The 24067-nt window shown below is 39.0% G+C and overlaps 1 protein-coding gene across 1 annotated transcript in view; it reads left to right on the top strand.

Moving 5' to 3' along the window:
* Window positions 1-21461, top strand: part of LOC114063749 (complement C4-A-like) — a 44146-nt gene extending 22685 nt beyond the window's left edge. Inside the window, exons 18-39 of the mRNA XM_027896248.1 lie at window positions 1760-1873; window positions 2124-2194; window positions 3160-3299; window positions 4415-4627; window positions 6631-6682; window positions 7193-7273; window positions 8304-8507; window positions 10024-10099; window positions 10496-10652; window positions 11989-12084; window positions 12406-12574; window positions 13581-13747; window positions 14196-14354; window positions 14928-14987; window positions 15442-15535; window positions 16201-16366; window positions 17613-17700; window positions 18308-18382; window positions 19034-19142; window positions 20062-20151; window positions 20513-20605; window positions 21358-21461. Coding sequence (XP_027752049.1) covers window positions 1760-1873; window positions 2124-2194; window positions 3160-3299; window positions 4415-4627; window positions 6631-6682; window positions 7193-7273; window positions 8304-8507; window positions 10024-10099; window positions 10496-10652; window positions 11989-12084; window positions 12406-12574; window positions 13581-13747; window positions 14196-14354; window positions 14928-14987; window positions 15442-15535; window positions 16201-16366; window positions 17613-17700; window positions 18308-18382; window positions 19034-19142; window positions 20062-20151; window positions 20513-20605; window positions 21358-21461 — 2578 coding nt within the window. The remainder of the gene's footprint in view (window positions 1-1759; window positions 1874-2123; window positions 2195-3159; window positions 3300-4414; window positions 4628-6630; window positions 6683-7192; window positions 7274-8303; window positions 8508-10023; window positions 10100-10495; window positions 10653-11988; window positions 12085-12405; window positions 12575-13580; window positions 13748-14195; window positions 14355-14927; window positions 14988-15441; window positions 15536-16200; window positions 16367-17612; window positions 17701-18307; window positions 18383-19033; window positions 19143-20061; window positions 20152-20512; window positions 20606-21357) is intronic.
* Window positions 21462-24067: the final 2606 nt, after the last annotated feature.

Consider the following 24067-nt stretch of genomic DNA (forward strand, 5'->3'; position numbering starts at 1 on the left):
AAATCAATGAAACCAAAAAAACCTGCAAATGGAAACTAATTCTCCACTTTACAATCTCTCAAATGTGAAGTACTTCTACTAGATGTCCTGTAATCAGTCATGACTTTGAGGCTTTTCAAAGTTATTTATATGGCCAGAAAATGTTTCATAGATCCTATTTTTTTGCTTGATATTCTGCTTTAAAGTTGTACTAATTTTGGTTACTTTGTGCTTCAATTAAGAGACGAGTTAATATAACATTTGGTCTAAATGAGAAAAAAAAATAATTCTACACAAATTGACATCTCCTTGCTGGAAGACATGAAGGCTTGAGGCTGGCATCTTCCTTACTTTTGAAATCAGGCTCTTTATTTGAGAAGGAAAACACTTCCATGGCTATTTCTATTAAGATGTCTAATTTCAGCCTGCCAAGGAGGTGTTTTTAATTCACAGTCTGACTGTGAAGAGAAAGGTTAGAATAGAATATCTAGGATGACATAGGGCCTGTATTTTCCTCCTGTGTTTGTGGACTGGTTTTAGGATGGAGAAAAAGTCCCTGGCTGAAGCTTGACTGTTGCAATAGAAACTAATGTTAATGGCAAAGAATGACAGATACGAGCATGATAAACATCTTCACACTTGTTGCCACTTACACAGCACTAATTCTGGACTTTAATTGTATTGCAGCCAGCAAATACCAAAACACTGAACTACAAAAATGCTGTCAAGATGGAATGAAATTAAATCCCATGAGGTTTCCTTGTGCAAAAAGACTAAGAAGGGTGTCTGGCTCCCGCGAATGCAGGAATGCATTCCAGGACTGCTGTGAGAAAGCCACAGCCCTCAGGAAGGAGGCCAAGCGGAGGAACAGAGTGGGCTTGGCACGACGTAAAGAACAGTGGCATACAGCTGCCCCTTCTTTCACACTTCATATGGTGGCAAGGGAGGGTTAAGGGGCATTTAGTACTGTGGGGCTGGGGAGGAAGCTCTCACATCAGCATTGCAGTGGGCCTCAGTGTAGTGCAGCACCCACACGGCATTGCATCTTTGCACCCATTCACTGGGAAGGTGGGAGCGAGATGGGATAACTTCTTGGGGTGAGAAAGGAATCACTTTAGCCCAGAACAGCCCTGTGGAGGAGCTGTTTTTCCCTGCCCAAACCCCAGGAAGGCCACAGAGAGCAGAGCAGCAAAGCGGGTTCAGCGAAGTCTGGGTTCAGGGCTCTAAGTGGTCTTAGATCCATGACTGTTTTATTAGTGGCAATACTGTTGTAGCACCTGAGGATCTCCCAGACACCTTGTCATGAGAAGGGGCCACTTTAGACAGAAATAATTTTGTCTTCCTTTCTACTCACCAAAGTCTATCTCTGACCACATATGTTACATCTTGCCTCATATTAAAAAAAAAAAAAAAGAATTTACTTGGTATAGAAAATTACCCCTTTCTAAATGCAGTTTCCACTACCATTTCTCACAGATTTACCCTTTCATTCTCTTTCACAAGTATGGGACAGTGGGAACATCTTTGCTATGCGTTACTAATTTCTCATTTGCTAGCATACAGTTAATGAACGTGGAAACAGGAATTTTCTTTCGTTCATTGACAAGATTTGGTCAGTGCTTCTCCTTTTTCAACATATTTTTGTAATGTAGAAGAGGAAACACAGATGAAATCTTTTCATTCAGAGCATTTTTTCATGCTCTGACAAGCTGACTCCCTGCAAGACAGTGTAAGGTCAGTAGCCAAAGACTTCCAGACAGAAACCCCACTCCTGTTTTACAGAATACAGCGACCGTGAAGAATTCTTTGATGAAAGCTCTGTCAGCTTGCGCAGTTATTTTCCTGAGAGCTGGTGGTGGCATTTTGAAGAAGTGGAAAACCCTGGAATCCATAGGTAGTGTACTACCTGAGTAGGTGAATATGTCTAAATTTGTACAGTAAAATATATATAAATATCAGCTTTATATGTTTTCTGATGCAGAAGACTTCAGAATATTTGCAAGTACTTTGTTTCTACAACCGATAGAATATGGTTTTCCCTTATAATACTCAAACTTCAGCAAATGAAAATGTTTACATTTTATACATCCTTCCTAATACATTTTATACATCCTTCCTAATACATTTTATTTTGCATTTCTTAGTGTAGAAAACTTTGCTCCTGACTCAATAACTACCTGGGAGGTTCAGGCAATAAGCATATCTCCCGAAAAAGGTATAAGTATTGGGTATTTTGATTGGTTTCTTTGTATGAATGGAGAATGTGTAGTTTTTAAAAGAGACACAATGTTATGTTGACAGAGTAAAACGGTCTGTACTGAACAAACGCAAAGTGTTCTGATCATGATATTTCCTTCACTCTTTTATGCCATATTAAAGCCCAGCTAGAAGTTATGAGCTAGATTTATAGTTATAAAAGCACCATGAAGTGGGATCTGAGGGAGGATAGACAACACAATCAAAACTGTCTCTTAGTCTTTTTTCTCCATAAAACACCTTGGTTTAGCTTCCACAGGGCCAGGAAGCCAGGAGAAAGATAGTGGTAGTAACGCTGCTTTTCTTTGAATAACTCTGGGACCAAGTTCTGGCCATATCAAAGCATGAAAGTCTGTAGTCTCTAGGAAGACAAATAAGAGCACCAGGAAACATGCAAAGGACCAGCAAGGGCTAGACACCAGAGAGCTCAGGTTCCTCTGTGCTACTCTCTGGGAACTCCTAGAAGTAGACCAGGACCATGCAGGAGGGGCAAAGGGTCTGCCTGTAACTCTGACCACTTCTCCTTGGAAAGGGAGTCTTATCCAGGGGTATAGTGACAGGCATGGCGTTTATTTTCATAAAGCAAGGAAAGGCTATTGTGTTTTAAATGTGGCCTTTACAGGAAAACTGGGCTGTGTTTCACTCACAAAAGTTACAAACACTCCTGCCAAGTTTTACCTATCAAAAATCATGGCAGTGATGCCAGAGGACAAACCATCTACCCCTGAGGTGGGTCTCTAGTGCAGATGAATTGAAGTGCTTTCTAAATACGCCTGTTTTCCTCTCCTGCTCTTGACTTCGGGGGAGCTCAGCTCAAGCAATGAGTTTTGATTAGACATTTAACTTCTTATCAACTGCTGTTAAGGTTGTAATTCTCAACTAATTTTTTGTGGTTGTTTTTTTTTTTTTTTTTTCTCATCCCAGGGTTTTGTGTAGCTGACCCCCACACCTTTGCAGTTTTCAAAGACTTCTTTGTGTCCCTGAAATTACCATACTCAGTCAGACGACATGAACAACTAGAAATAAAAGCAGTGGTTTACAACTATCTGCCCAATGATCTCCAGGTAGTGTTATCAACAACTTCTGTACCATACATTCCTGGCTAGCTAAATTTGTAATTATGTAGCAATCTAATGTAAATTACCTGGCCACCTTTCAGTGCCCTCCTACAGCCCAGACATAACACTTCCATTTTGAAAGTTTTCCCAAGGACCAGATCCAGTTCTACTTGCTAATCAAACTTACTGTATAAAACAGATTTTATTTACCGTGTTACACAGCTGTATTGCTTGCCTTTCGGTATGATTTCTTCCCCTTCTTTGAAGCAATCAGTTACTTTTTTGCTCCCTGGTAATCTGGGCAGTTGATATTTCACAAGGTGCTCAAGATACAGAGGGAAATTATGAGCACGCAGTCCAATATGTTAGCCAAAAAACTCTGTGCATACAGTGCAAAGCCACTTTTTTCTTCATGTGACTCCTATGCAGCTCTCCATACAGCCACAGTAGTCACTGAGCTTAGGACTTCTGTCATCCTAAGACTGATGGTCTTTTTTTTCATTTCTTCCTATCCCTCAGCCAGCTGTTTGTCCGGCATTTTGTGAACTGTGTTGGATGGTGTAGAGGGACATATTAAAAATGTATTTTCTTTCTTACTTCCCCGTGGTTCAGGGATAAGTCAAAACCATATTGCAAATTCAGTGTAATGGAGAAATACTATTTAATTTACATTCACAGCCCTAGTCAATGTAGATGAACATTAACACACCAAAGGGTCATAGAACAATTTAGGTTGTTAAGGGACCTCTGGAGGTCTCTAGTCCAACCTGCTGCTCAGAGCAGGTCCAGTTAAAGCAGGTTATTCATGGCCTTGTCCAGTCAGATGTTTAATATCTACAAGGAAGAGACTCCACAAATCCTTTGGACAAACTGTGCCAGCAATCAATCAGTTCTTGGAGAAAAGGTTTTCCCATTTTATACGTGGAAAACAGTAAATTCAGGAGAGCAAAGTGAAAAACACTATCTTGTGAAAAGGCTTTGTTGCTCTTTCCTTTTTAAGCAAAAGCTAGTCTCCTGTTTCACCTGTTTCTAATTTCCCATTGTTATCTATACATAGTGGAGCTAGAGTTTTTTTCCTGTGCAGTGATGCTCTAATCTCAGACATTACCTTGTCCCCGCAGGTAACAGTGAAGATGGATGCAGTGAAGGAGCTGTGCACTGCAGAGGCAACAGAGAAGGCTGTGCAGCTGCCACTGGTGGCTAAGGGGAACTCTGCCACACCAGCCTACTTCTCAGTTGTCCCTCTGACTGTGGGAGAAATTCCAATTACTATTACTGCTTTTGACAAAGTTTCTGGGCATAGTGACAGCATCAGGAAGAACCTCAATGTTGTGGTAGGTATAACTAGTTGAGGATAGGCACTTCGCAAATATGTTCTTCTCCCCAAATGTAACGTTCACTGTGTGTGAAGCTTTCGTGAAGGGAGTGAAATGGTTCAAAGGTAAGATTGGAAGCAATCTCAGGAAACCTGTTTTTCAGCAAGGAGTGAGGTATAGCATGTGGAAGAAATGTAACACTATGTATATAATGTATATAGAAATGTTTGTTCTCCATGGCAAAGAGGCGTCCTTCTATTCATGACATAGCAAAAACTTCATGCAGCAAGTGTTAATCTCATAAGTTTTGATTCCACATGCTTCATCAACGTGCATGAGATGAAAGCAGCCCTGGATGTACATACAGGCTGGGGAATCAGATGCTGGAAAGCAGTGCCATGGAAAGGGACCTGGGAGTCCTGATCGATGGCAAGTCGAATATGAGTCAGAAGTGTCCTGGCAGCCAGGAGGGCCAACTGTGTCATGAGGTGCATCAGGCAAAGCATCATCAGCTGGTTGAGGGAGGGGATTGTCCCACTCTGCTCTGCACTGGTGTGGCCTCACCTTGAATATTGTGTGCAGGTTTGGGCACCACAATATAGAAAAGATATTTAGCTATTAGCAAGCATCCAAAGGAGGGAAACAGAGATGGTGAAGGGTCTGGAGGAGAAGCTGTCTGAGGAGTGGCTGAAGGCACTTGGTCTGTTCAGCCTGGAGGAGACTGAAGGGAGACCTCATTGCAGTTGCAACTTCCTCATGAGGGGAAAAGGAGAGGCAGGCACTGATCTCTTCTCTATAGTGACCAGTGACAGGACCTGAGGGAATGGTCTGAAATGCCAGAGGAGGTTTAGGTTGGATATTAAAAAAAAGTTTCTTCACCCAGAAGGTGGTTGGTCACTGGAACAGGCTCCCCAGGGCAGTGATCAGAGCACCAAACCTCACAGAGTTCAAGAAGCATTTGGACAATATCTCAGGCACATGGTGTGACTCTTTGGGATGGTCCTGTGCACAGCTAAGAGTTGGACTCGGTGATCCTTGTGGGTCCCTTCCAACTCAGCATATTCTGTGATTCTATATGAAAATTCTTTTTTCCTCATGAAGCCAAGATTGAAGATGTCCGTATATCAATATTCTGAGAAGGAAATACTCTCTGCTAGTAATAAATTTAAACCCTGTTTTATTCCCTCCAGTTAAAGAATCTTCAGTTTTAGTGACTGCATATAGGCAAAAAACCCATGATGTATAGATTATTAAATAACTCTCTTTCAAAATTATAAAAAGGAGGAACCTTCTAGAAAAGATGACTTTTCAAGAGCCAACACAGACTTGTTACAGCACCCAAGGCACTCATTGAGGGCTATTTTCCATCCACACAAAAAAGTGCAAAATATGAATCCTTGTACCATTGTAGCTAAGGATAAGGCATAGGATATTGAGAACCTGCTGTTGTTACAGACCATAACTTTTTTGGAGATAGACACAGTCTCAGAGTTCAATACTACACTAAAACATTAAAAGCAAATGTAAAAATAGCTTTATTAAAACTGAAGTTGTAGGAAGAAGGATGTGTGGAAGTCAGAAGGAAAAAAGTTTAAATCTTATCAACAAGATGTACTCAGAACTTCGTGGATTTCATATTTATATGAAATTTTTATTTTATTTTATTTTTCAGATTTATAAATGTGAGTCCCTCATTGAACTTGTCTTGCATGGCTCACAAGGCTGAGAATAAACTTTGAAGTTTAATTTTTTGGGGTTAGTTTTGGTTAAGGGAATTTCATCCAGGGAAATATTTCAGTAGTAACACAAAAAATCAGTAGAGTTTATTGGTATTTCAACTGGGAGACTGAAATTCTGATTTGAAGCTTGAGTTTTACCTGGAGAGAAATCTTACATCAAAATCACTTATTTGTGCCACCTGCTGTTCTAATGTTAGGATGGAGCTCATGGGTTTTGTGCAGTTTAATTTCAAGTGTGAGTGCTTGCAAACGTTCTGACGTTTTCTTTCCTCAATTGTGCAGGCAGAAGGTGTTTTACAGAGAGAAGAGGAGACTATTTGCATTAACAGTGGCTGTAAGTTACAGAAAAGAGTTCGATACAGATGAGATTTGGAGTAGAAAGAGGGAGTGGGTGAATGATGGGTGCAGTGAAATACTTCTTAACATATAAATATTGCTTTTGTTAACCAGAATTTGTCACAAATAGATTCAGCTGATACCTAGCAAAAGAATCAGGAAAGAAAAGTCATTAAATTCTGAATTTTTAGAACTGATTTATTTTACTTTTGTGTTTCAGAGTAACATTCTTTAAATATTAAATAAGCCTCTATTTCATTTACTAATGGGTCCTAAACATATTAAAAAGTAGGATTTTTTTCAAGCCTAGAATATTGGTAAAGATTGGAAATTAAATAAATTTTAAAAATACTTCTTTCTGTAAAATTTCATTTAATGTTTTAGATAACATTTCTGTCATAATTGCTGTCAACTGTGAAGTGCTTAAGAAAATGTTCTAAAATTATACTGTATGTTTTTTATGTTTAAAAAGTCTGGATGTAGATCTCTATTTATTATTTATTTACAGTAAAATCCCATACACTGGACCTGAACAGACCATCTGATATGGTACCAGGTTCTGATAGTCATGTGTTTGTTAGCCTGAAAGGTAAATGTAATTTTTTGTCAACAACTTCTAAAGGTGTCAAAGGACAGGCCCCTTTGTGCTGCTTATTCCTGCATGTCAGATCTCCGTTCCCTCCTAGTTTTTCTGCTATGACTCAAATTACCTGTGCTACATGACCAGGTCATACAACAGAACACCCTCAGGGTTGATCCAGTACCTTTTCCTCTTTCTAATTATTCCTCCTTACTTGAAATGGATGTAATAGCTTTATATGATCCATCCTCCTCACTGTGCTCAGACTAAAATTATGGGAAGGCCAGAGGTGAAGGGATTCAGCTTTTCTAATAAACCCACGCTACATTTAGGTTTGTAGAAACCTGCTTTAACTTTCAGAAATAAGGATGCCAGACTCTGACGTATAAGTTCTGGAAAGTTCTCTTTTTCTAAAGAGAAGATATGTATAATCATATAGTCATTTAATCCAATAACTGTATACATACATATATATACTCATGCATACATATTTTAAAAACATCTATTAGCAAGTAATTTTATTAGGTGTAAATACTTTTTTTCCCCAGAAAATGCAAAATTATGCATTTGTGATATAAAGGGTATTGGCTTCCTTTTCAAATCCCTATACTAAAGTATAGCAATGTTTGAATTCATCAGATGATAAAATTGCAGAGGAAAAAAAATACACATAATGTTTGACAAGATTAATGTACAATCTTTCTTTCCCTCTGTGGGAGAGTCATGTATGGTTTGACAAGAATTTTCCAACCCAAACCCCACGCACCCCTTTCCTTGCTTCACTGCCTCCAGTAGCCTCGAGACTCTTTCATGCTCTTTCCTTGTGCCAGCCTCCTTTCTCCAGCTCTCCCAGGGTCTGGCACCTCATCCTTGCTCTTCTTTAGCTTTACAGAGTCTTAGGTAGCTAAAACCAGTGTTTAATGGTGAGAAGTATCATGCCATGCTGGAATGTCAACCTTTAGTAATTATCACCTTTCTTCATATTACACCACCCAGTTTTAAGTATGGTATGTACTATGGCTTGTGTTTTTTACAACAGGGAATGTTATGGAAGAGTCTGTTGAAAATTGTCTTAGTCTCACCGGAGTTGAGAAACTCATTCAAGTGCCCACAGGCTGTGCAGAGCAAACAATGGTCACAATGGCCCCTGCAGTCTACGCTATTGAGTACTTGGATGCCAGTGAGCAGTGGGTGAACTTTAATCCTGAACGGAAACAGGAAGCCACTAGTATGATCGAACAAGGTATGCAGAAAAAATAAATAAACAAAAAAACAACAACAAAATGCAAACAAACAAAAACATCAACCACCAAAAAAACCTCACACAACCAAAAAACATTGTTATCATTTTGCACTGCACTCTAATTGTTATTACTTGGTGAAGGAGAGACCAATGTCACAGCCACAAAGAAATCTGCGAACAGACATGAGAAACAGCACTTGTGAGGAGGAATTTGGAGACTATTTGCCAACATCTGACAGTGGACAGTATTGACATTCACCAACCACCCTCATCTTGCCTAATTTAGAAGTAGAAAGTAAAATCTGAGCTGATCAATGTAAAGTCTTCTCAGAGTAAATGGATAGCAAAGACCAGTTCTTCATTTCCTCCTAATGTAGATGTTTAAAATGGATAAAGATGAATCACATCCTAAAAAGACTTATTTCTTCCCACAACTCACAGACAGTGCTTAGGATGCCCAGCTAGGAATGTAAACATCTCTGTCCCTGGCTGTCAAAAGAAGTATCACAAAGGAAATTCCTACTGCTAATCACAATACTGACACTTTCCGTTCCACACTCCTGCACTCATCATTACATAAGCTAGAATGACTTCAACAGCCTTGGCCAATCCAGGGAGTTTCCTTGGGGAGAGGACACCTGTAAGTCTGCTTCTTGAAGAGTCCACTCCAAGATGTGATCCAAAGATAGTATTAAATGACAAAGCCAGGACCACAGTATGTGGAATTGTTCTGGCTCACTAACTCTCAGGTACAAACATAGAGCCTGAGAGTTGCCAGTGCTGCAGCAGGTACAGCTGATCTTTCTAACTGTAGCGGTGTGCTTGTGGCATAAAGCAATATAACGTGCCTGTCTTCATGATATTCAGACGTGACACACATTTAATCAGTGATAAATAAGGATATAAATAGAGATTAAGGACGTGCAGTTACTGCATGTAGGTCTTTGCCTATTTATCTAAGACTGCCTAAAGTGACATGAGATCCTGCTAATGAGTATTTGGTATTATCAGGGTCATTTAGTCCCTATATTATGCTTTTATTGATTCTTATTGAAGTTCCTTAGTGTAGAAAATGAGTTGTGTGACTATGATACAGACTTTATCAGGATAATACCAGTCAAGATCAGAGGTGTATAACCAAATAGATGATGTTTTGTATACTTTTTGATTCAATGTGCTATAAAGTCAATAGCTTGAAAAGCTGTCAATAAGAGGAAATTAGTTTCCCAAGATTCACTACACAGAAAATGCTTTGTAACCATAGGTATCTGCAGTTTTCAGGTTATTCTCATGGTTCAATTAAGCCGAACAAGACAGAGGACCTTTTAAGCCTAGTGCTTTTTCTGTGTCAAAGTCTGCTGACCAATCATTTCCTCCTTAATGCACCAGTGAGTGGTTCCATGAACTCTTCCACCAGTCAATGCAGAACATGTTCATGCTAATACAAGTGATGTAGGAAAATGCCCAATAAATAAGGGTATTCTCTGAAAAGTTATGTTCTCTCCTGTTCATGCAGGTTATACTAGACTGCTTGAGTTTCAGAAGGTGGATGGCTCCTACGGAGCATTTAAACAAACCCCCAGTAGTGTATGGTAAGTGATTTTTTTTCCTGGGGTTTTATTTTTGGTTTTTTTTCTTTATCTCGTTGGGTTTTTTCCATGTTACCTCTATTACCTTTTGATACACCAAAATTTTTTCTGGGGTGGGGGGAGGGGGGGTAGATTTTCAAAGTCTGGAGGACATGGTGTTGCCTATATACTTTTGTTCAGTCCTTGATGAAGGAGATTTATTCTGAGCCACTGATTATTTTGCATTTGCCACAGAGTAGAAATGTTCATTCTGATGTTGAGTAATAACTCACTAGGTTCCAGTGAGTGGACTGTATTGAATATGAGTCTGTGTACAAAATTCGTATGTTTATTTTTCTGTTGATATAGTCTTCTGTGAATATACATCAGCACAAGTTTCGAAAATTTTCTTTTGTGCAGGTTAACTGCATTCATTGTTAAAGTACTCACAAGGTGCAGAGAATACATTAGTGTCCAAGACAATCACATACTCAACTCGATTTCCTACTTGATTAATCAACAGCAGGCAGATGGTTCATTCCATGACCATCACCCCGTATTGGACAGGTCGATGCAGGTAGGTAATTCATATTTAGAAGAATCTTCTACTCATTTAGGGCTATTAGGGATTGAAAGGAATATTGTGAGTTGCTGAGTAACAAGAAATGTATCTAATGAAAATAAATATGTAATTTAAAATTAATTTGTTAAAAGGTCTATTTTGTCAGATGCATAGTTAGCACTTCACCACCTTTATCTTTTCATCCAATCTTAGATAATTTTTGCAGCTCTGCCTATAGAGCACTTAGAAAACTAATTGTGAGTTCCATACATTTGGTAAAAAAGTAAGCCTTTTATTGCCAAAGGCAACAGAGCCATAGAATCATACTTTACTTTTGAAGGGACATCCAGAGGTCATTTAGTCCAAACCTGGCTCAAAATAGGTCTAGTTAGATCAGATTGTACAGGGCCATGTCCAGTTGGGTCTTGAGTACCTCCTGCTCTCTCTGGTTAACATACTTCAGGATTTCACCACTGCCACAGTGAAAAAAGAAAATATTAATACTTAAGCAGAATTTCCACTTGCATATCATAGTCTACACATCCCCTATAATGGTCCAGAAACACAAAATTCTTATACAGTCCATGGATCTAGACTATGAAAATAATGTGCATCTTCCAAAATTCATTGAAAATGCAGTTACCATTTTAGTGACCATATACAAAAAAACTCACCATGTATTAATATTATTAATCATCTATGCTACATAACTAGTGAGGCTTTCACCCTCAAATCCAGTTTTACAGTTGATGTAACACTGTTGGGGGGAAAAAAACAAACAGACCAAGAACTGACCAAAAGGTTTTGATTTCTTTCTGACCCATGTTCATGCTGAGATAGTTATCTTCTATTTTTCATATACTTCAAGAGCTTTAGGGGGGAAAAAAGCTAATGAGGGGACTGTGTTTATCAAAAGAGGGATAAGAAATGATCTAGTACTGGTGAATAAATACCTTTATAGGAAAAAAGTTCTGTGGGCAAGTAAGTGTATAAAAAGTATCAAAGAAATGAAAAGAAAAAAAAACGCCCCAGTAGTGCTTGAAAATTGAAGTCATCAATATTTCTATGGGAAATTACAGATTTTAAACTATATGTTAAATAATTAAATATTTGATTATCAGCTGAAGGATATGGTGGGTTCCTAATTTCTGACGCTGTTTAATGCAAACTAGCTGCCACCATAGAAGTTATACTTTAGATGGACACACTGAGAAAAAATTAAAGGCTAAAGCTACATGGTACGTGGCCAGATGGTTTGGCAAGAAGATCCTTGACTTCATGAAAAGTGATTTTCTAAATTTAATCATAAGCATGTACATTTAACTCTTCTTTTTAATGTTTTGTCTTTCAGGGTGGCATTAAGTCAGCAGAAGAGGATTTGGCTATGACAGCCTTTGTAACTGTAGCATTGCAACAGGCTCTCCGGGTCTACAAGTTACCTGATGTGGTAGGAAGCGTGACTCATTAAGTCTGATGGTCATTGCACAATGGCATATCCACCCTTCTATCTCTTACAGTGCTGCAAATCAGGAGTTTAAAATCTGTTTGCATCTGTGGTGCATGGGAAAAGATTCCATGGCCTAATGTACAACAAGGCGCTTCGAGCTACACAGTCCATCATCAATGGTTTTAATCACTAAGGAAAAATTATTACAATTGTCTCAAAAATTGTTGCAGTGAAGTCTTCTAAATTCCTGGTACTCTTGCCAGCAGTAAGACTTGGTAGATCTCAGTGATCTTTTCAAATGGATCCATTCCGTTTTCACAGGTACAGGGGATTGGAAGGGCAGTGGATTACATGAAAAATCAACTTTCGAGAAATGCTGACTGCTATTCTACAGTTATCACTGCTTATGCTCTGACTCTTGTGAAGTCTGATGGTGAAGATGCCCAGTTTGTGACAGAAAAGTTAAGGGACTGCTCTGTTTTTGATGCAGGTACTGGTAACCATCCCTAAAAATTCCTTTAGAAAGCACTTTTCCTAATTGAAACACACTGAGAACACTTAAATGAACAAAGCATATTCAAGTAAATGAGGAACATTTCATTTTATAGAGACATATATGCATATGTGTAATATATTTAATTATTTAAATTACATAAATTAATACATCAGTGTTGACATTTTAATATGTAATATGAATAATTAATATCACTAAAAGTGACACCATAAAGTGACACCATAATGAAGTTTGGATCGTGATCTTCTCTGATATTGGAACTTGGACAATACCATGGTAAATATTTGCTTACATTTTCTGCTCCTCTTGGAGAAAAAGAGAAAAGAAAGTCCAAGCCCAATGAGGAAGAAGGCCCAGTGAGGAAGAAGAAAGTTCAAATGAGAAAAGAGCTACACAGAGAAATAGCCCAGACTGGATTTCTGATCAAGAGGCAAGGTGTCTCTTCCAGCCCACCTGCTTTCAAAGCCTCCCACCAGTTTGGAGTGCTTTGTTGCAGCTCCACGTGGATGTCATCTCTTAGTCCTCCAGTGTGTGGCTGTGGTAACTGTTGGGTTAGTTGGTTGTGTGGCTGCACTGCCATCCTATTAATTTCTTCCAATACATTTGCTAAATTTCTTACAGAACATTATGGTTTAATAGCCATAGTTTAAGTATAGGCAATATGGTTGTCCTTATTCAAGGCTGGATTTATGGGCATAGTTAATACTATTATCTCTCAGGGACCACCAGACATAATGCTACCACTCCATCAGAGAGACATCCCTGTACACTGGGATCATTAAACTGTGGTGATTGAAAAATTGAAAGTTATGGGTTTCCTTTTCCATTAGCTTTTCTTCTCAATGAATCTGTAGCTCTCAAAACACCATCTGTGTCTTGTGGTCCCTCAGTGCTATGACATGAAATACCTACTGTGTAGAACAACTGTGATTTTTGGCAAATGCCCTTAGGGAGGGGATTCAAGGCTGAGTTACTCTTGCAGCAAAGCAGCAACGCTACTGGGGAAATGGGAACGATGCAGTCTCGGTGGAAACCACGGCCTATGCACTGCTTCAAACGTTGCTCCTGGAAGACATGGAGTACACAAGGCCTATTGCTACATGGCTGACAGAAAGAAGAAACTACGGTGGAGGGTACTGCTCCACACAGGTGCCTGACCACCAGTTCAGAGGGAGTTCAAGGGGGAGGGGGAGAAAACAGAAGCCTCATACAGACTTTTTCATTTAGATTTGAAAGCATGGTAACAGTTAATCCTCAACTTCTTTGGTGCATGAAGCATAAAAGAATTTGGCTCATTAATAAACAATGAGCCAAAATAAAATGGTTAAAAGCTAGCAAGGAAGATTCTTTGTCTTCATGAAGACTTATGATAATCTAAGGTCAGAACTCCATTGGTTTTACAATTTTAGTGCTGAAAGGAAAAGTTCAGAAATAGGGTTGATAGTCTGTTCAGATAGGAACAGACAGATACAGGAGAACTTCAGAGCAGCAAAAAGCATAAAATTGAATAGTCTAAGGTGACTGATAATGTCATCCTACGTGTTGTTGAAACAATGTGGCATAATTATTAGTTTTTTTGTACTTCTTTCTCACCTAGGACACAGTGGTGGCCTTAGAAGCTCTGTCAGCATACAGCATAAGGACATTGAACACTATTTCCACTGACCTGACTGTCAGACTGGGAACACCTGGAAGACAAAATGACTACAGCATTGTTCTGACTGATACTGATGAAGAGTTTCAGAAGCAGATAGAGGTACACAACAATCCATTGTTTCAAACTTTTTTTCCTCAAACGGGAGAAACTGGGTCATCTGGCCTGGGTTTTCTCATGTTAAGCAACCATGATGTAGCTGGCTTATAATACCTTTAAATAATTTATTCTGTAAAAAAACAGAATCTTTTTAAAGAAGAAAAAAACAACAGGTGCTTAGCAGAACACTTTAGAGGTGCTTTCTCCCACCTCTTCAAGGTCTTTGGTGATGTGAATCTCTCCCAGCAATGAAGAGCAGCCAGGAGACCAGGTCTTGCTAGGCAATGAGCAAGAAGGAGAATATTCTGATCTTCACTGTGCTGGGAACTGTGAAAATATCAAATACAGGCTACAGAGGGGAGAGTGAAGTTGATGAAATGTGTCTATTGGGTCCTAAACAGCAGAGTAAGATGAACCAGCTCAGCCCATTTAAAATCTTATGAGATTGAGGTCTTATAACTCCATAGCTAAAAGTTTTCCCTACCCCATTTTGGAGTGGTAATGGCAAGACGACAGGAAAAACACAGATCAAATGCTGAGCACAGACTAAGTATTTTTTTCCCCTTTGGTTTGCAGTTTGAACTTGGGAGAAAACTTGAAGTATCTGTACACGGCAGAGGAAATGGGACAATGAGTGTAAGTTGCAAATTCAAAATCCAGAGTCTTACTGGACTTCTTTTAATCCTTTCCTGAAAACTGAAAAATTACTTGCCATGGCCTAAACCTCGCTTTCCTACCTCCAAATTTCTAAAATTCATGCCCTGAAGCCTGCCCATATGGGCAGTCAATTTTTCCTGTCTTCAAGTTTATTAAATCTAGGAAATGTCAATGCTGGTAGAGGCAGCTGGAGTTTGAGAAACTTCTTTGTGGTTGGGAATGGAGAATTACCTCAAAGGGGTCCCACACCATTTGTGAATTGCACATGTTTATACCCATGACAGTCCTCTGTGACCATTCTGAGCCTGTGGGAGACTGGTCTTTCTCTCCACACTTCCATGTCCCATCAACATTTGTTCAAGTCCTGAATGAGTAAATCCCTCATCATTTAAATGATATTTTTAGTTGCTTGCTGTTTGTGTGTTCATCTTAGATATTAAAGATGTACTGGTCTTCTGAGCTGAAGAACAACACCTGCAATGATTTGATTTTGGCAGTGGAAATGGAAGGGAGCATTAAGTACTCTGGTGAGTGAAAATGGCAGTGATTGGGTCTCAAAGGTGACACGTTTAGCCAGCTGCTAATGATAATTCACAGCTTTCCAGCTGCAGAAAGTAGGAACAAATAAATAAAACAAGGAAAGATAGAAGCCCCTGAACTCTCCCTAGCTATTGTTTCATTTAGTTGATTATTAATTTTAAATAATATAATAGCTATCAGAGTGACTGTAGGTGCAGCAGGTACTTAACAATTACACAGGTACTGTTAGAAACTCTTCTTGAAGAACAGGAGGTGAACTCCCTTCACAGAAGGTAAAGCTCAGCTCAGTTCCTTGGCTAATAAGGGACCTACCATGTGGCCTTAAAACTCTTCGAGGCAGATCTGTCATAGGTTTTTCATATGAGCAATAATGTGTTTTCCATCCCCGGAAGTATATATTCTGCCTTTGTCTACAAAATTATGCATAGCCTAAACTAACTTAGCTAGATTTGTGGGTTATTCTAACTATAGTTATCCCTAAAATTCTAAATCTGAATTAATTGTAAATACTGAGATGGTGTACAGCAAACTTCTATAAAACCCGCAGTGATGGCATGACTTCCAACTGATATTTATCATTATACCAAAAGGAGCCAAGTCACCAGGTCCTCAGGCAAATTTATGCATGACTGATCATATCTTTCACCTCCAGCAGCTGAATACTCTGATGAAAATGATGATGAGGACTTGATTGCTGCAGAAAACAGTACATTTGAGGGCCTTTCTAGCATAGAGTTGTTTGATATCCGCAGCAGAAGGAAAAGGGATGTGATCACTCCCAGTAAAGCAGAATCACTGCGGTACAAAGTCTGTGTCAGGTATGTCTGCAAGATCAGCTCTTCATTTGTTTGTAATTCTCCTTGGTCACCCTCTTCGTATCCACAAGCTCAGCATCCAACATGGTGATCTCCTGTGAGTCTAAATACACAGTGAGTCTCTCTCATGGTAGGAGAAAAGATTTCCACACAATTATGAGGTTTACAGATGTCTGGTTCAGATTCTGCCCCATCAGACTCTGGGGAGACTCTAAAGCACCTGTCAGGCTAATAATTTGAAAGATGTCTTTTATTAAATAAAGTAAATACAACTGGAATGCAGTAGTAACACATTTACAGAGTTTCTTGAAAGATGCTGTTACTTCCTTCGTGGTCAGACTCAGGCCTTATAAAAAGAGAAACTGCATCTGTCGCTATCTGAGAGAGCAGGGGAGGAAGGTAGGATATCCTGTTGTGACAATCAAGTAGCTGGCAAGGCCAGAAGTAGTAAGAAAGAAATCCTTCAGTGCAGAATAACTCTGCAATACCGGTCTTTGCTCTTGCTCACGGTCTGGCATGTGTCTCAGAAACACAAAGTGGTGACTTTTCTGGATTCCTCTTCTAGAGAAGTACAAGGTGGCAGAAGCAGATTTTACTCCTCAGTAGAATTTCATTTTTCCACTGAGTTTTGACAAAGTCTTGGTTTTATTCTCCCTCTCAGACAATGGCATGAACAATGGCAGTGGAGGACTGAAGTCACCCTAATTCCCAAGTTTCACTCCCTCTCATTAAACATATATTCAGTGAAATGTGTGCTGGCCAAAGAATTATTTCCCCCATTAATTACTATGTAACATTTATCAACTACCAGCCTCACTGTTCCACAGCACACTGTTAAGTGTTAGGGTGAGGCTTAAACAATAATACGAAGCTCCCTTTGTTGTAGTTAAGATGTGGGAGAAAAAGTGAAGGCACAAGCTACATCACCATTCTTCCCTACACTGCGGTACATCCCTTATGGGAAAAGGAGGGTAACAAAATAAAAAGTTCTGAAGTTCAGAAAGCCTATATGAGAAGCTCAGGTAACACACATGGGTTTTGAATGGCCATTTGACTAATTGAGATGACTAATCTTGCCTCATGACTCCTAATGAAGTAGGCAGCTAATTTTCAAATTAAAATCCACTTAGGAAAGTTAAATGGAGCAGAATGTTTTGTTTCACCATTAGCAAGCCTGAAGAGCCAAACTCTTCAAAGCAAGCTGGCTGTTCAGTGCAGATGTCCACTGCTGACTGTCTCCCTTATAAAGGTCCACAGGTTCCAAAGCACCAAAGATGTCCCTGGTTGATCTCACTCTGCTGAGTGGCTTGGAGCCTGACACAAAGGATCTTGAACAGGTTAAACCCACACTTTTCTATGCAATCTTTTATAGCTCTTTTAGAAAATTTGTCTTTCAAAATCTTTCACAAGTCCACAGGATAAACAAGGGAAAACAGATTTTGAATAGGTAGATTTTCATTATTCCTGTTCTGATAAAATATTTGCTGAATATATACAAAAAATGCAAAGCTTGTGGTGAGCAGAGTTCAACCTTCTTAGTCCCTTTTAAGAGAAATTATGGCAAAGCTCAGCAGGGCACTTAAACACGTGCCTGTCCTTAACACGTTACTGTCCCCACCGGCACTGTTGTCCTGCGACACGCCAGGACAGTGCACCCTGTGCTTGCATCTTTTAGAGATGGTTGATGGCAGAGCACGGTGACAGGGAGATGGGGTGGACACATCTCTATAAAACTGTGGCTACAGAGTGTTGAGTTCTGGAACCTGGTTTACTGAGAGAGGTTTGCCCAGTTTTATGCTCTCAGGAACTGTCTCCTTTAGGGAGGAAGTAAGAGGGCAAAATAAAGCAAACAGCTGAACAAAGTAAACCAGTATATAGAGGGTGTAGTATTTCTGTTCTGCCAGGGTTTTGATCTGATTTGTTTGTTTCTTTGTTTTCCTGCAGTTGGTGACAGCTTCAGACCAGTACATTCAGCACTATGAGTACAAGGGAGGAAAGGTTTTGCTCTACTTTGGTGAGGTAAAGCAAAACCAATGATTTTCTAATCCCTGCCATCTCAGATAGCTTACAGATAATTTTTTTTAAAAACTAATTATTATATTTTTCACACTCCATTACCTTTCTGTAGTATTTTTTCTATATTATCATTGAATGGCTTTATTTTTTTAATATTAGGTAATAGAAAAAAGAAAAAAATGTAAATGTTATTATTACTGTGGCTGTCCTAGATAATTTGTTCATTTAACATATGTCAAAATCTGTCTCTGACCTTAACAGTTTACTAAAGGAAGTATATATACTGGTGGCCATTGGCACAACGGAACATATTTAACACCCATTAGTCCTGTGCAAGGTGGCTTTAGACAAAAGCTGTAAAGTAAAACCCAAAGTACCAATGATGTGAGTCCAGGTCAGACAACTGCAGGTAGAGAAGACCTGCACACATCTTAAAAAACTATTTTTATCAGTCTTAGCTCATGCACAAAATCTCCCAGTAAAATCATGGAAGGAAAAGTTCTCTTCAAGTTGATGGTACAAATACCAGTATTAACTCACCTATGCAATCAGAAACAGGTGTTCAACAACTAGCACAGGCACAAATGAATAAGGAATTGACTCAGTAGAGAGAGTTAGTTTTCTCATCAAAACTACTGTTCCTTTTTCCTCCAGCTCACAAGTGGACCAGACCCAGATTGTATATCATTTGGGGCAAAGCAAATCAATCCCATGGGCTTGGTTCAGCCAGCAAATGCCATCCTTTATGATTTTTACAATCCTGGTAAGGGCACAGAGAAATGATACATAACTGCTTGAAAGAGAGACCCTCAAAAAAATCCCTCCAGTCTTATAAAAGTGACTTTGACACAGCTTGTGAAACTACATAATTTTACCTAGGGATAAAATAACCTGCTTTGCATACTGTCTTGCATTGCCGTGGTTTAAGATTATCTAACTAGTGATCTTCTCAGGAAGGTCCAGTATTGCAAATGGAATGAAAAAAGAACTTTTACACTTACGGATTTTTAAATCAGGTTTCCTGAGTTTCTGTTTCTTCTGGTGATTTTAAGCATGTTTCACTCACATTTTGTTTTCAGTTAGGCTGTCTAAGATAAGCAACCTTAGAGGTTTGATTTATGTACTGTGCTTGCTGGGGAAGTCAGTCTTATTCCACATTCAAATAAGGTTAAATGCAAATCATTCCCATTTGACAGAGTTATGCAAACACTATTTGAAAATTAGGTGAAAGCAGACTTTGTCTAAACTGAGGGGTCCAAGACAGTTTACAGTGGCTTTAAATCAATAACGATTGGTGATCCTATCTTCTGAAACAGTGCAGTGCCCACTGTAGTTCTATGGTCTCATGATTTTTAAGATGAATGCTTTTCACAGGGAACAATAAAAAGGGCAGGGGGGTGGGGAGGGAGGGAAGAATGTAACTTTTAAAAAATACCCAAACAAAATTTACCCAAACTGAACAAAAAAAAACCCACAAACTGTTTCCCAGCTGGAAGGCAAGGTGATCCCTGTATTCTAGGTGCCTAAGCTATAGGTCTTTGTGGACGTCCGATGTGCATTCTATCCCTTAGTGCTCTCCTTTCCCTGGACTAGGGAGAAAAGCTGGGCTGCAGATGTAGACCCTACTGTATAGGCTTTTCCACCTGAGCTCTGAGAGAAGCTGTTTTGTTTCTTCTCCACAGAGAGAAAGTGCAGTGTGTTCTACAGTGCTCCCAAGCACAGTGCCATGCTTTCAAAGGTGTGCCGTGCCAATGTTTGCCAGTGCGCAGAAGGTAAGGAATGACTACTCAGGTGGGTCTAAAAGAAGATAGCTAATTCTAGGAACCATTAACATGGGAACTGTTAAGTCCAGAAAGGACGATTGCAATTATCCTAATGCATAATACAGGACGCAGTGCTAGAACTAGTATGTTCGGTATCAAATTGAAATTGATCTTTTGATAGCTGAATGCAATATTTTTATATATATATGTGTGCATGCATATGTAAAAACCCTCTATCACACCTCTAAGAAAGTTGTTCTGCCCTTTTATTCTCTGTTATATTGTTGTGTGAATGTGTATGTGTAAATTATATCTATCTACATGTCCATGTCTACAGAGACAGCCACGTCACTTATTTTCTTCACTCCAGGTCCCTGCCCAAGACAAAGATCAACTTTCAGTAAAGCTGTAACACAAACTACACGTTTTAATTTTGTTTGCTACCAACCTACTGCAGACTATGGTAAGGCATGACAGACAACTGTCAACTTAGTTTAAACATAGTTCTTTTTCATAAGGATAAATTTGTATTTTTTTTTTTTAATGCCCAGACCCCTCCTGAACTGAATAGGATTTCTGTATGTGGCCTAGTGGCTAAGGAGATGAAATGAAAGCATGTGCTATTGTAGCCATCAGAGGGGTGAAATGGAAAGTAAAGGCCTTGGAAACATGCAGGAGATGCTGGGGGAAGGAAGGAAGGATGGACAAAATTATGTTACAGGGTTTAGAAAAAAACCATGGTGTGAATACCACCTTCCCCTGCATCCCTCATGTTAGAGGATGTAGATAAAGAATAGGCTCTACATAGCATGCCATAGCTCAGCAGCTCCTTTTGCAGAGATAGATGAATGTTTTCTCCTTTGTTAATATGCCTTTCTGACCTCTTCTATGGATGGAAAATTGGAAGAGCTACTGAAGGAAAACTGGTTGAGCAGGTTTGGTAAGTTAAATGCTAACAGTAGGACAGAAAAAAGAGTGAAAAGATAATCAGAGAGGAGCTTCCTTGAAAAAATGCAAAAAAGGAATAAAAATCTAGAAGGTCTTGATTAATACCTGAACTTCTAAAAGCATATTAAGTGCTATCCTGTTGTCTTTCATACTCCCATGATTTGTGAAGTGATGGTACACTGGCCTCTGTATAGACACTTGGTAAAAGCACACCTGTTTTTCAGTCTTTGGATGCAATTTCATGTTTCCATCTGGTGTCTGTTGCAGTATATGAGGTGGAGATTCTCAACATTACAAAGAAGAATGTTTTTGATTACTATGAGGCCAAAATCCACAGAATCCTTAAAGCCAGTAAGTACCAAAATGTTTGATTCCTTTCATTCACCTGTAGAAAAAATAGGTTGATTGAATGTTAGCCAGTATAAGCCATGCAGATACCATCTTTTGGTGCAGAAAGTAGGGTCAGATGCACTTCTACACTAGGATTTCAAGAAGGCTGGTTTATTGCAAGGTTTGGTGTAGCTGCCTCATTGTTCAGTTTGGCTCAGGGATAGTTTTTTTTGTTCACATTGTGCAATCCCAGAGCACGTGAGCTTCATCCTTTCAGATGAAACTAAACTAGGAGACGTGCTCTAGCTGCACTGAGTCCATGGCTCCAAACTAGGGTTAGTCTAAGATAAATCCTCCAAAAAACATGCTTAGTGTGGATACAAGGTCTTCAGTTCCTATTGGAAAATAAGGTCCACTCTTTATGAGTCCAGAGAGAGCATCTGCTATACAGGGCTTTCCATATGCAGCAAAATGATAATGTACCTAATGATCAAAATACTGACTCTGGGAAATTATGGTATTCTGTGGGAAAGTTTCATTAATCTCTTTAGAATACCTACAGGATTTGAAGAATTTAGAGCTCTGGATCCCAGTGCGTTTGTACTCTCAACTTTCAGGCAAGCACTGGAAAGATTTTTTTTCTCAGGAACTGAGAGAAACACCTGTTGAACGTGAAGTTGAAGGGAAAAGATGTCTTCTCCCATTCCCACATACTTTAAAATCCCCTTTGGTTTGTGCTATCTAATGCAGCTTTTGAACAGCAGGCTTTCAACAGGCTTGGGAATGGCTGGTAGGGGGCATGAAGCCATGATGATAAAGAAAAAGCAAGGTATTGCACCCAAATCAGCTTGTGACTGAACTAGAGTTGTTATCTTCTGTATTCTCTGTGGCTCTTTTGAGTGAGGTTGGCCTATGTAGACATCAGCAAGTGTAGGTGAGAATTAGTAGGGTAAAATCTCATTCCCTGGATCCCTGTCATTATTTCAGTATCAATCTTTGAAATAAAGGATTTGTTCAGAAGACAGGTGAAAACACTTATTTGTGTTTGGGAGTCAGCAAAAGAGAATTCTGCAGATGTGTCATTCTAGGATTACCTTGATTAATAATAGAATTAGTGCACATGTTTTGGGTGACTAATATTTATGCTGTCCTATGAGTCCTTTAGGAGTCCTCTTAGAGGAAGGAGGAATTTTTGGCTGTGCAAAATAGCACAGAATCCTTTTCTTAATCTTCTTTTTTTTTTTTCCACCCCTAGTTTTTGTTTCCTATTATAGATTCTAAAACTTGAAGTAATTGCTTCTCTTACATTCTGCTTGGAAGCTTTGAAACATCGTATTTTTTTTTTTTTTTTTACTTGGAGATTTAGAATTGAAAATTATGTAATAACCTGTTAAGATAACAACTCAAATGCTTACAGTCGCCACAGTCTTAATTGCATTAGACCACTTGTGAAGTATATGAACCGAGAAACACCTTGGTAATTTAAGTGCAATGAACCTGAGGCATAATATCATAATTTTCTCAAGTAGTTCTGATCCACTTCTGCATTCCATGAACAAAATGAAAATTCAGTCCACCGTGTAGCATGGGAACAACAAAAAGGTCATGGGTTATATGAGAAAACCTACAGTACTTATTATTCTTTGGAAAAATATAGATGTGTAAGTACTATTTGTAAAATCAATGTATGTTTTACCAAGAAAGTAGATAGCGCTCTTAAAGCTGAGTTGCATAGTCCATGTCAAATTCTCTGAAATCTTATTAATGTTGAAATATCCTACTCCAGGTTTTATTCTATTTCAGTTTTATTTTGAATACTAAACTTTCCATACTTCTAATATAATACTTTGGAGAGCAGAAGCTGTGCAAGTTTCTGTTAACTGATAGAAGACTGTGGTGCCTTTCCTGTAATTCAAGCTAGTTTAATATTGAATTTATCACCAGGACATTTCAAATTATAGTTAGAAAGAGAGTGAACAAGTAGAATATTTCAGTTATTTGCATTTTTTTTACAAATGGACTTTGAAAACTGTTGTTCTAGTTAAACAAGACAATATCTTCATGACGTGAGATTGGTCTGATAATAAGCGTCTTTCCAGCTCTCGTATCATTGCAGTACCAGAGCAGCCATCTCGACTGCCTTGGATGCTCACTTCTGCAGTGGGCAATGCAGTTCTGAATGAATAATCTTCTGGGCCAGGATCCAGAGCTGAATCTTCTAAATTATTTTAACTTGGAGATCACCAGGAGCATGTCCCATGTATCAGATTAGAGGGAATAGTGTAAAGGCCACATCAGTGAAGTTCAGGTCAAATGTACTAAGGAGAGTGAGATTTTAATACTATCTGCTACATTGTTGAGCCACAAGATATTTGAATTTAGTATGCTAGCTTTTAAGACCACTCTCAGCCTGACAAATCTGAAATAGAAGACAGCACATTTTCTATTTTCCTTGGCTTTTCCCTCAGTCTCTGGGAATTAAACAAACTCCATAAGGTCTGAAAAGTCCTAAGGTCTATAGCAAAACAGCTCCTTCAATAACTACTGCAGAGGCCAAGACAACCATCTAAGGCAAAAGTCAGGTAATGCTAAGGGAAACCTATCCTACCAAAGCATGGCCATTTATCCCCATGTCAAGCTACAATTC

This window comes from Empidonax traillii, unplaced genomic scaffold (assembly GCF_003031625.1).
Source record: "Empidonax traillii isolate 1590-97213 ecotype Southwest subspecies unplaced genomic scaffold, ASM303162v1 scaffold489:size526811, whole genome shotgun sequence".
In the NCBI taxonomy this organism is placed as follows: domain Eukaryota; kingdom Metazoa; phylum Chordata; class Aves; order Passeriformes; family Tyrannidae; genus Empidonax; species Empidonax traillii.